This window comes from Pungitius pungitius, chromosome 2 (genome assembly GCF_949316345.1).
Source record: "Pungitius pungitius chromosome 2, fPunPun2.1, whole genome shotgun sequence".
Classification (NCBI taxonomy): Eukaryota; Metazoa; Chordata; class Actinopteri; order Perciformes; family Gasterosteidae; genus Pungitius; species Pungitius pungitius.
The window spans coordinates 12,276,063-12,288,829 of NC_084901.1; the positions used below are offsets into that span (position 1 = coordinate 12,276,063).

The 12,767-nt window shown below is 44.8% G+C and overlaps 1 protein-coding gene across 6 annotated transcripts in view; it reads left to right on the forward strand.

The window, feature by feature from the left end:
* Nucleotides 1–12,091, forward strand: part of LOC119210195 (DENN domain-containing protein 5B-like) — a 42,427-nt gene extending 30,336 nt beyond the window's left edge. For 2 of the 6 annotated variants that reach the window (XM_037459951.2, XM_037459953.2), the window contains 17 exons: nucleotides 631–781; nucleotides 1,050–1,140; nucleotides 1,395–1,505; nucleotides 2,276–2,407; nucleotides 2,823–2,975; nucleotides 3,132–3,213; nucleotides 3,304–3,385; nucleotides 3,921–4,049; nucleotides 4,291–4,412; nucleotides 4,845–4,990; nucleotides 5,618–5,659; nucleotides 6,331–6,449; nucleotides 6,778–6,965; nucleotides 7,557–7,639; nucleotides 7,741–7,867; nucleotides 8,096–8,270; nucleotides 9,594–12,091. In XM_037459951.2, coding sequence (XP_037315848.1) covers nucleotides 631–781; nucleotides 1,050–1,140; nucleotides 1,395–1,505; nucleotides 2,276–2,407; nucleotides 2,823–2,975; nucleotides 3,132–3,213; nucleotides 3,304–3,385; nucleotides 3,921–4,049; nucleotides 4,291–4,412; nucleotides 4,845–4,990; nucleotides 5,618–5,659; nucleotides 6,331–6,449; nucleotides 6,778–6,965; nucleotides 7,557–7,639; nucleotides 7,741–7,867; nucleotides 8,096–8,270; nucleotides 9,594–9,777 — 2,117 coding nt within the window. In that variant the 3' untranslated portion in view covers nucleotides 9,778–12,091. The remainder of the gene's footprint in view (nucleotides 1–630; nucleotides 782–1,049; nucleotides 1,141–1,394; nucleotides 1,506–2,275; nucleotides 2,408–2,822; nucleotides 2,976–3,131; nucleotides 3,214–3,303; nucleotides 3,386–3,920; nucleotides 4,050–4,290; nucleotides 4,413–4,844; nucleotides 4,991–5,617; nucleotides 5,660–6,330; nucleotides 6,450–6,777; nucleotides 6,966–7,556; nucleotides 7,640–7,740; nucleotides 7,868–8,095; nucleotides 8,271–9,593) is intronic. The other 4 variants (XM_037459955.2, XM_037459956.2, XM_037459952.2 and 1 more) reach the window with 3 other exon arrangements.
* The last annotated feature ends 676 nt before the right edge of the window (nucleotides 12,092–12,767 follow it).

Genomic DNA, 12,767 nt, shown 5'->3' on the forward strand with positions numbered 1-12,767 from the left:
CAATCAAAATGATCATTTTCACCCAGTTTTTGCCTGCATTCTTTTGTTGTGTGACCCTTTCTTGCCAATGGACTACACAATGCTGAGTTTCAATTGCAAATGGCAGGCTCATTTGTGGGTGGCGGCGCGTGCAGGTAACCAATTACTCGGACAATAGGCAGCCGGCCTCCCCAGTGGACTCACTCACTGCCTTCTGCAGGACTGAGATCGATGCTGCAGCTCCTGTCTGGTTCCGTCCCAGCCACATAACCTGTCCAATGCTGAGCATGCAGGCGATGATGGGAGCCGATAAAGCAGCAGAGGGATAGAGAGGGGAGTCTGTGTCGTGGTGGCTAGCTCATGTCTCATGAAAATCTATAGCAAGGACCAATAGGAGAAAATTATATTCAAAATTGTATCAAATCATAGTCACGGATCCCAGTACAACCGCCAATTAATCTGGGCCAAATGAACAAGTATGACACAAGTGTATGCAGTGCACCAGCTTCCAAGTCTCTAACTCCAAGTCCTCAATGACATGAGCACAGCTAGAGTGCTCCCCAGGTCTACATTCAGCAGACTTACTGTGACCATGATCTGATAACGAAGTCTGTCATGAAGGAATGTTGCGTTCCCCCCCCCCCCCCCCAGCTCAGGCCATCGAGCAGCGGCTGATGAAGATCGACCACACTGCCATCCACCCGCACCTGCTGGACATGAAGATCGGTCAGGGAAAATACGAGCAGGGCTTCTTCCCCAAGCTGCAAGCCGACGTGCTCAACACGGGGCCGACCAGTAACAAGTGAGTCCACCCCTCCCCTCGGGTTCCAAATCAGCACATGGAAGCAGCAGGTGAGAAGTCATCACCCAAGACCAACGCTTCACTCCTTTGGACAGTCACTTCCTGTGTCCTGCTTTGGGAATTGTGTGGAAAAGAATTGTACCTTGTTTCCCCCCCACCTGCACAATTTATGCTAAGCTAAGCTAACAAAGCTCTCTGGCAATGTGTCAATAACTTGTATTACGAAGGGCTTCGGAAAGCGTTGAATGACACACCATTTGAACTGCAGGTGGTCTCACAGAACGGCGACAGCTCAGCGAAGGAAGGACCGCCACAGACAGCAAACAGAGCACCTGGGCCTCGACAACGACCTGAAAGAGGTACAGAACCGGCACCGTCCTCTCACGCTATGTAGCGTTCAAACACATCCTTATTTTCTCTGTCTCATGGCCTCATATTTCTGTTTGAGATTTTTTTTTCTCCATCCTTTTTGAAAGTCTTCATGCGCATGCTGCCGTCTGTTGTCTTGTCCTTTCTGCTCTTTTGTTCCTGTCCTCCCCCGTCTGTTGGTGTGTCCTGTGCCTGTCGGCCCGTGGGGTTGGGTCGTGCCCTTCTTCCTCTTCCTCCTCCTCAGCAGGTGGAGGGCTGTCTGGTCCTGCAGAACTCCATGGCCTTTTGGGAGTGGGACAAAGCATCCCCTCCACATGTCAAACCTCCTAAAAAATCTGCCTCTGCGTCCTGCCTGGTATGTGGAGGATCTGTGTTGTGGACTTCCTGTCAGAACACTCCACCCCATACCGTCCTCACACTCGCACTGGAACGGCAGTGGTTAGGTGGAGCAGTATAATCCAGCTGTGATGAAGTGTACTCACAGTCATTAAGATCAAATCGTTGAGGATTACGCGCGTGCGTTGTTTGCAATGCTGAGGTCGGCAGTCTAGATCCTCCGCAGGAATACAACTATAGAGAGATTATTACTGGAAGGAGATACAATGAAATGCTACAGCAGAAAATATGCCACACATAATGAGAGAGTAAAAATTGGTTTCATTTAATTAAAATAACTTTCATATAATTTAATAAATTAAAAACTTTAAAGGTTCTAAATTACCAGTTCAGGCTTGATCTGGTCTGTGATAATCATTATTGCAGTATGAAATAACACTGGTTTGCCCAGGAACTATCTGACCCATAAATAAAAACAATAAACTTGTTGGAAATTATTATTATTTACCTATTTTGAGGAAGCCGTTTTAGCTGAGGTAAATTGTGGAAAATATGTGGTACTTCAGTTCTGGCTTCAGTAGCAAGTCCATTCAGCACACCCCCGAACCCTCCCAGTCCTTGTGGGGATGCCCTCGTTCACTCACTCTGTCATGTGTGTCACAACCTCTCCTCTCGACTCTAGCTTTGTCCGTTGGACCTTCTAGTGTGTGCAATGAAAATCTCTCTCCATTTCTCTAATACTCTGGTCTGTTCTCCAAAGCTCACTAACAAGCTCTGTTGCATCTTCAGAAATACATGCAGGAGGCCCGCATCCTGGGGAAGAACCTCCGGCAGCCCAAACTGTCTGATCTGTCCCCCGCCGTCATCGCACAGACCAACTGGAAGTTTGTGGAGGGGCTGCTCAAGGAATGTCGTATGAAGGTGAAACAACCGACAAAACATGTCGACCTGTGATTCACTGCTGACCTCAGTGACTCTTACACAAACACACACACACATTACACTCAATCATTTCTCAAGAATGATCTAGTGCTATGTTGTGAACCAGAGAACACTGGCATTATTCAATAATAATAATAATAATAATTCCAGGTGACGATTGGTTAAACTCTTCAATCCATATAGATTTGTAATATTCCCATAAATAGCCCTTACTGTGTGTGTGTGTGTGTGTGTGTGTGTGTGTGTGTGTGTGTGTGTGTGTGTGTGTGTGTGTGTGTGTGTGTGTGTGTGTGTGTGTGTGTGTGTGTGTGTGTGTGTGCGTGTGTGTGTGTGTGCGTGTGTGTGTGTGTGTGTGTGTGTGTGTGTGTGTGTGTGTGTGTGTGTGTGCGTTCAGACCAAGCGTATGCTGGTAGAGAAGATGGGCCGGGAGGCGGTGGAGCTGGGCCACGGCGAGGCCAACATCACCGGACTGGAGGAGAACACTCTGATCGCCAGCCTGTGTGACCTTCTGGAAAGGATATGGAGCCATGGGCTGCAGGTCAAACAGGTCGGTCAACACACACACACACACACACACACACACACATTATTGTATGGTCATAATGGTTTGTACAGTTATTGTGCGTAAACAATGTTCCTCCTTATCAGTAAACACCTTGGATCTCTTTACGTGTGCCTTGATACTGGTTCTCTGACCTCTCAGGGGAAGTCGGCCCTGTGGTCCCACCTGCTGCACTACCAGGCCCGAGAAGAGAAGCTGGGGCAGCAGCAGGCAGAGTCACCGGGTAACTCTCACCCACCCACACACAGTCTATCCTCGTTATAAAACACTCATCCCAGATTGTAATATTATCACCTGCATTTGTCTTCGTCAGTGTCAAATGTTCCGGAGAGGAGGAAGTCCGACTGTTGCGTAGCAATGCCGTTTCTACGCGTGTCCCTCACACAGGATATGAGGTACGTCCTTCTGTCCGGTAGGCGATGGCGGGACGACACTGGCCTGCAGAAACCAGTGCGGGAGCCCACGGTTCATTTGATGACAATTACAGAAAGAGGTGTTCAAAAAGAAAACCGCTTCCTGACCCTTCAGAACCAAAGAGCAAGCTTGCCTAACTATAACGCTGCATTTTTGCTTTACGTTTAGTAAATTACAGAAATTGTAATGAAACTATTTACAAAAACTGTTAACATTTAACAAATAACATTTCTTGATCATTCATACACCATACATACACATACATTCAAAAACCTGAAAAGCATGTTTCCAAGACAGAAGGAATTCCTCCTCCAGGACGTAAAATAAGTACTACACACATGTAGTGAGCAGGAGTGGTAGAATGATATATCAAATCAAGGATAGTACATATAGTACGTATTACTAGTGCAACAAGTAAAGAACAGACTGACTCAGGTGTGAGGGGATGAGCGTGGACCTTTAAGGCAGCGTGTCTGTTCTCACGAGCTTTCATCCATCGTTCTTCTGTCTCCTCAGGCATATCCAGAGCATGTCCGAGATAAAGACAGACGTAGGACGAGCGAGGGCCTGGATCCGCCTGTCCCTGGAGAAGAAGCTGCTCTCTCAACACCTCAAACAGCTTCTGTCCCGACATGCCTTAACCAGGTGAGCATACGTGTCATCAACTCACAAACACACACACACACACACACACCCACACTGTGCTTTCGATATGAAGGCGATTGATTTCCAAGCCAGCCCTTCTAATATTATTACAGGTCCCAAAAGATTAATTATTGTAAACCATTCACACCAAGATGATCAAAACAATCTACGGTGTGAAGACTTTAAACTTAATTTCTGCACGTCTACGAAAATGCATGACGTGGCGGTGCTGTTTCTACAGGAAGTTGTACAAGCGCTACGCCTTCCTACGCTGTGAGGAGGAGAAGGAGCAGTTCCTCTTCCACCTGCTGTCGCTCAACACAGTCGACTACTTTTGCTTCACCAGCGTCTTCACCACCATCAGTGAGTTGTGCCTTGCGTGGCCTCTGACCCCTATCCAGTCACAGTTGAGCTTCAAATGCAGCTCTGATTCAACATCAACACAGCCCTACTACTGCTAGCTGGAACCCCATGATTGGTTAGAATAAGACAGTGTGGAGCATTCGGGTTGGACCCTAAAGAGAAGGGAGCATAGACAATAGACTTTTGCAATATGTTCCGTATATTTCCAACAAGGTATCTTTTTAAAATGTGAATGTATGCTCACTGACTCTTGACTTATCTGGTTACCGCCGGCTGTTGGAATTAATTAACGTCTATCAATGACTCAGTTATTACAATGAATAAACCATGTGGCTGTATGTACGGTTTAATCAACGATTTCAAACCCTAGTTTTAGTTCCATAGCGTTTATTTCTCCAATCTGGTGCTGATGTGGTATGTCTGCCCACGCAGTGATCCCGTATCGCGTCATCATCATCCCCATCAAGAAGCTGAGCAACGCCATGACCACCTCCAACCCCTGGGTGTGTGTGTCAGGAGAGCTCAGAGACTCAGGCGTCATGCAGATCCCCAAGAACGTGCTTGAGATGACCTTCGACGTGAGTGATGTGACCTTTGACCTCCCACAAGCTGAGCCCATGCTGATAATCTGGCTATTTTGGAGTGTGCGTGTTCTTAAAATATATATTATATATTATATTCTTTACGTATATATGTATTTAGTGTGCTATACTATATACGAATATAGTTCATGCATATTCATACATATATGCATAAACACCTATATTATGAACAACATCAAATAATAAATAAATATAACTTCTTAATACAAACATTCGATCTAAATAAATATGATACATCTGTCTCAACAATTAATAATATTAATACATTTAAATATAATAATATAAAAAAATAATACATGAATTTCACTCTTTAATATATTAAATAATAGTGCACTACTGGGCCGTTCTAAAAACAGTCTCTGTTCGTCTGGAGGTGTCAGTTGACCGCTTGTTGTGGTGACGACATTAATTGGGTTCTAGTGTTCAAATGAGCCCAGCTCCTATAGAGTCACAATCCTCTTCCTCCTCATCCTGCATGTGTGTTGGGGCACACGTTTCTTTGTTCTGACTGCATGTTTGTTGATTTTCTTGTTGTGAAACGGCAGCACGACCATTTTGACTGTCCATCCGCTGTGTTTTAACAAGTGTTTTGGTCTCCCTCAGTCTGCTTTCAGGCCTCACACGCACATCTCCGCCTTGTTCAAGGTCAGAAGAAGCCTGCCACCTTTCATCCCATTCCCTTTCCCCCCATCTGCCTTATAGTTTGTTTCCCCTGTAGCCTTTACTCTCATGTTATATTTAGATATTTATAGCCGGTCAATCATATTTCATGTCTGCATTGTAGGTATAAGCACTGCTCGGAACTGCTAAGCTGATTGGATTAAAGACAAATGTTTCATGTAGTTAAGTGTTATGAGTTACTGAGTGTGGAAACTTCTGCCCAGTGCATTCTGGGATATCATCCTTAAAAAGGATTATGGATTTTATTCAGTCCATGAAGTACTCAGAGGAATGGGATAAAGAGGATGATAAAATAAAGAAAGATGTGTTGAAATAATAATAACATTGTCATAATTAACTAACTGAGAGATGGAAGGGAAGACTGGCACATGGCCAGGACTGAGCGGGGCAGACTGTCCTTACTGCAGCAAAATGAGGTTTCCTGGAGGGACCCCGGTGGTCAGACAGCCCCCCACTCCACAGGGACTGCTAAACTGAACACAAAGGGAATGATCCTCACATTTCCCTTAACTCGATTATGTGTCATACTATACCCTATTGTCATACTGATGGTAGAACAGCGGTCGTACTGGTTACATAGATGGATAGATCCACATATAGTAGCATGACACTCATTGCACTGTGTCTGTGTCTAGTGTCAGAACCTTGGGAAGCTGACCACGGTGCAGCTGGGGCACGACAACGCGGGCCTCCTGGCTAAATGGCTGGTGGACTGCGTCCTGGTGCGCAACGAGATCACAGGACACACATACAGGTGAGCGGAGTGCTGTGTGCTGGGCCACCACCGTCTCAACGGTTATCTGATGAATGCACATTTGTTCCAGCCATTCCTGATGTGTAGATACGGATGTATTTAAACCTCTGATTCTCCCTTCAGCGCCACTATGTGGTTGATTCTAGGTTCTGATGTAGACATTTAATAAGAAATAAGAAAAAAAGAAAAATATTCCTTCATTTTTGTATTTTTCTCAAATATACAGATGATATGAATATGAAAGAAAAGAATTATCAATGGTAAAATATTGTGGCTTTTGAAGTACTTCAAAAGTACAAAGAGACTAAGTTGTTCCCCTCCCCTCCAGGTTTCCATGTGGTCGGTGGCTCGGTAAGGGCGTGGACGACGGCAGCCTGGAGAGGGTCCTGATTGGTGAGCTGGCAGTGCCCAGTGGAGAGGAGGATTCTGGGAAAGGCTGCGGGACCCCCCCGCTGCTGCGCTCCCCATCCCAGGCCAGACGCATCAGCATCACGTCGCTGTCTGGACGAGGAAACAGTGAGTGTCTGTCAGCACTGTGCTGTCCCCCCCAATGGCCCCCACACAAAGGATCAATGCAAACTACATTAATATCCTCTTGCCTGTAGGTTTGTTTAACAGATGGTGTTGGTATCAGCCGTAGAGATGTATGGTTTCTCTACAATATAAAGGAACTCATGGACACTCAAAACAATAATAATCTCTTTCTAAAGTGCATAACCGACAAGTTGATAACCCACATATGTTGTGGTGAGCAGTCTAAAAGAGGTCATATTTGTTTCTACCCAACTACAACACCGTATCACTGGAAAAAAGGATGAGTGCATCTGCTCACAGACAATGATTAATGCAAAGTTTTAATGGTGGCCTCCTCCACTGAGCCTAGCAGTGAGGTTAAGCTCATAGTGGTTGTTGAGGAGAATGTCAGATCATCTCTGTAAGGCCCTCCTTTTATTGACAGCTCTCTAAGATTGAGTTTGTCCACAAAGAATCACACAAAATCACCACTTTGAATATTTTCATTCATTCGCTTTTCTTTAGCATGAAAAAGCAACAATAATGACTAAGAGGGGGGCTTCCTATTAACAAAACCCCTTTTCTTCATTTCAGAACCAACTTCAGCCCAAATCCAAGAGGCCATCGGGGAGGCTGTGATCAACATCATCAAACACTTCCACAAACCCGAGAAAGAGGTTAGCCCTACTGATGTACTGACGCGTAGTTTTAGTAGTTTTAGTAGTTTTAGATCGCATGGATGAGGTCGAGCTGATTTGTGTTGTGGCTCTGGATGCAGAGAGGCAGCCTCACCGTGCTGCTGTGTGGAGAGAACAGCTTGGTAGCAGCTCTGGAACAGTTCTTCCACTTCGGCTTCAAGGCAGCGCGGCTCTTCCAGAAGACAATGTTTGTTTGGGACTTTGTAGGTGAGTGGAGGGACGGCGCCATCTGCTGAGCATTAACAATAGCACAACATGTTTCATTTGGCACCTTTTAAGGTTGATTTATGGGAAACAAATGTGTTAATCTAATCATTTCCGTGTTTGTAGCACCATTGTGTACATTTTGAATGTAATTGATAAAAGTCACTGAATATTTTATGTAGTGACAAAATGAATATTTACAGAAACATGTGCCCACCCTTCCCTCTGCAGAGAAGGCTGTTGCCTACATGGAGTCAGCTGATCAAATGGGCGACCTCCAAGAGACTGTAGAGCCCCTGGGGATGACCTGTCAGTCACTCTGTCACTATGTCAACGCAATCAACTCCACCTCGAGGAACATCGGCAAGGACGGGAAGTTCCAGCTGCTGGTCTGCCTCGGAGCCAGGTACTTTTTAAGAGAGCCCTGCTTAATTTGCCACTTTTCTCATGAGAACTCTGATATTATACGTTTTTACATACAAACGATGATCATAGAGAACATTGATGTTCCAATATGTGCTATGGCCCGGTATTCTATTTGTAGTTTAATAGTATGACTTGTATGAGGGTTTAGGATCCAACAACAGAACAGAAACCGCAGCTGACCGAGAAGACAATAGAATCAAACCCCCGGTTCACAGGGTCAGTGTGCGTCTGTCCTGTGTGGCGTTCACACAGACAGCGCTGCTTTTAATAACTGCCATAATGTTTGATTTCATCATACATATCGTAATAAAGGTTGAAAAGCGAGTGCGCATGTGTGAATAATACAGAAGTAATGAATGGAGCCTTTTATGAAGGCATTCTGACGATAGAAAGACAGCCCAGGGTTTTATTTTGAAACCGAAACAGGAAGTGTTGAGTTTGACCGTTTATCCTGTCAGTGACATTTTCTACAGATATAGACATCAAACCTGTCCTAATGGTACTGGTATGAAGTCCACAGATCTGTGTTATAACTGGTGGACAGATGAAGCCGCTGAAGGAGAACCAGCATACTCTCAATACACTGGTCCTGTTATTAGATAATGTGTGCACTACACAGGCCCATACTTGCCAACCTTGAGACCTCAGAAATAGGGAGATATTCAAAAGGACTGGGGGGGGGTTGGGGTATCGTCATATATATCACACACACAAACGCAAAGAAAAATGTAATTCATTTATTTCACAAATTCAATTCCTTAAGGGTTCTCCTCAGGAGGTTAGACTCTAATTTGTACAACAACAACAACAACAACACTACTCTACTTATGGTTGTATTTGAAGGTGCAATGCTTGCAGCCTGTAGCGCAGCCCTTGACGGAGCGTAGCTATGAGCAGCACCTGTGAAATTCAATTTGCAGGAAAGGGGGGCGTGTCATCGCCCGGCTGGCACCTGTAGCCATGACACCTCTTTGCTAAGAGACGAGTGGCAGGTGCAAGATGCTCCCTCCCTCCCCCCCTCCCCCTTTACTCACGTTAGTCTCATCTTTTTCCGTTCTAATTGACTTCAAGGTGTAACCTTTTAATATTGTTCGGTCTGAAACGGCGCGCCCAGTGACGAATGGTGAAGCCATATTGTTGTCCGGGTGGAAATCGGGAGAAAGGTCGGTCCGCGAGATTTTCGGGAGGGGCTTTGAAATTCGGGAGTCTCCCGGAAAAATCGGGAGGGTTGACATGGAGGGGGACACAGGCCTTCTGCTGCTACTGGATGGCCTCAACCGTATCTCCCTGTCTGTTTGTGCAGAGATCGCCTGCTCCCTCAGTGGCTCCCCCTGCTGGTGGAGTGCCCGGTGATCCCTCGGATGTACGAAGACACGGCCCTGCTTAGAGACCGCACCAGCGTCAACGCCCTCATCGGGGTCCTGGAGACGCTCCACGAATTCCCCGTCACACTGGAAGCCTCGCTGGTCAAAGGCATCGACCTTTAGCCCCTGGGAGAGGACTGAATCTTTCCCCCACTGCCACCCTCCTACTGTTAGCCCATTGGCTCTGGATGAGACACATGACCAGGGAAGGAGGAAGTGAGACAAAAAGTCCCACGGCTTCATATGAGAGGCTTTGGATGCAGTATTATTCCCCGACCTGAGAGACTCTTTTAATTCAATTAGACCCACTGCTTCCTCGTGTTTTATTTCAGGAACAACAAATCCCAATCGCAATACATTGCTGCGTATCATTTTCCGGAACATAACATATGTTCCAGGTTAGTTACCTTCGGGGGAGCCATAGGTTGCTTTTTTTTTGTTACGCTTCGAATTGACACATTCCATGAATAGACCCAAACTAGCAAAGTGTTAGTCTGTGCATACTTCCTGATGGCCATTGGGCCCTCAGCGCCAAGCCCACTACTTTCCTCTGAAAACAGCCTGCAAATAAATTGGCTTTATTTTAAGCTCAATAATTCCTAAATCAATTTTTACCTTTAGATTTTAACAAACGTTACTGGAACAGTAAACACTATTTTTAAGTGGAGGATAAAAACACATCTGGTGCTTCATTGAGTATTTGTAGGAAGTGCTCGTGAATGAATATGTGCTATGTGATATATTGGTTAAGGTCATTGACTCAAACATTAAATATAACGTAGTTCTCTTTTTGTTTTATTTGCTTTTTTCCCTGCAAGGGTCATTTTGATGCACTGTGATGAATCTAAACAGTGGCTGCTCAGAGGAAAGCAAAATGAAGTACTGTTTGGCAGCTTGCTGACAGACGTAGGCTACAGGGCAGAACCACTGGTGTTTCTTTCAACTTTAAGTAGCCCACCTGAAGATGTGTGTGACTAGATGAACTGAGATTTTCACTTTCCTCACCTGCAAACGGCCACCACAGCGCCACCATTCCTGCACACTAGTTTAGCTTTAGCATTAGCGTTAGTGTGCATGCCTATGGGTGTGAATTAAAGAGGAGGCTGAGGGATCACTGCACTGGATGATGACCGCGTGTGTGTACTGAAGAGCAACTGTTGCTGTCTGACTGAATGTAGTAGCTTCTGGAATAAAAATGCATGCCGTAGAGTCAGGAGCACCACTAATGGATCTTGATCTAATGTCAGTGTTAAAATGCACCGCTCAACCCCTACTTGTGGTCACTGTAAAGCAGAGGTTGGAGCCAAAGGTTCCATTTACTGGGATTGTTTGTCGTCAGCGCCCTGGAGTGCAGGATGAGTCATCAAACGTTTGAAAGCACAACAGTATTTACAGACGCTCCAACGTTTTTAAACAGCAGGAGTAGAGTTTTTTACAGTCTGCAATTTAATAAAGAAAAAAAGGAAAATATATTAATAGAACTACTAAACTATCATGTAATTTGTTGGCAATACTAAAGTAAAGGATATGAATTTTTTTTGTTTCCTTAAAGGATATCTGTTTAATATGTTATGAACCAGCTGTTCAAACTTAATTCCTCTATTGCTTGAATGCAAAAGGACCTGTCAGACAAAAAGGGAAGAACAGGATTTTTAATAGTATTAAAAGTATTCCATTGAAAACACATAGTCCTGGCAGTTCATGTGTTATTCCTTTCAAAACAAACTGCATCCTTTCCTTTGGTAGACTCTCTAAAAACATATTTTTCTTCAGACAATAAAACATTTTTGCTGCATGACCGATTCTTGTCTGAGAATCTGTGTAAATACTGTCATAAGTACATTCAGTATGAGCCGTGTTTAGCGCGTCCCCCTCTCAATAGGGGACTTTTGAAGGGACGTACAGGGGACAACGACCTTGTCTTCCTTGTATTAGTTTTGCTCTCTGGTGTCATGATTTGTTTTGAATGTCCCAATTTCATGTGTGTGTTCTTATGTGAATCCATGACCGCAGCACTGGCATTGTAAGGTTCATGAAGCCTGCATGTCTATTAATCCGTAACCACTGTTCCCCCACCCTGTGTTTTCATCATGTTCCAACTGCTCTGCAGCTTGTACCCACAATGCCTCACCTATAGGGTTACCCAGACTCCCACACTCTTTCCCGTCCTGGATATGTTTCTGTCTTTGGGAGTGAATGAAAATTTCTGATGGAACCGATTGTTGTGGACAGTTAGAGATTCCTGCACACTTTGCTTAGCACGCACAACGCGGGTTGATGTTAACCCCGATCAGCTCAAACAGGAAGTGATAATGACAGTGACCGTGCATCCTGCTCTTGGCATGAATCCCCACCGGACAAATAGTCTAAGACTGACTTCTGTGTTCTTATATTTATTATGTCTACTTCAATAAAAACACCCAGTGTGTTAACAGTTTGTACGCGTTTGTCCTTGACTACACATGTGCAAACACTGTCCATCAGTTAGAAACGAGACTGGTTCAATGAAATGAGGAACTCTCCTCGAGGGGGAACAAAATAAAACTTTACAACAATAGTTGCAACAAGCATATATAGGGGACAGCAAGACGTAATAGACGTACTAACTCATCCTTAAGGTCAAATTACTTGTGTTAATTCTAAAACTAGAGCCCAAAGCGGCACTCAACCCCTCGCAGGAAAGCTTCAATGAGAATGAGTGGGAGCCACTTCAAGTTAAACTCCGTGGACCTACGTACGGTGAGGAAAGGTCAGCCGGCACTACCATCTGTACACAGCAACAGTTATATTGAAACCATTATCCAATTTTGATGATTGTGTCAGTAATTTGTTTTTGGGTCAACTCGACATCCTCCAGAGCAGCCGGGTTCAACAGAGACTCCCAAGAAGCCCCCACCGGAGAAAGGAGAGAAGCCAAAAAAGTTTTCATTGTTTCTGTATGTATGTATCTATGTATGTATGTAACATAACAAATATATATATATAAAATAATATGCCATAACAAAAGTCATGTTGAATGACACTGTAGGGTCTATCAAAGTCGCTAGGCTGCATCCTTGTAGCCTCCAGCCTTCATGGTACATCTGGGCTGGTCATCCAACAACCGAATAGGC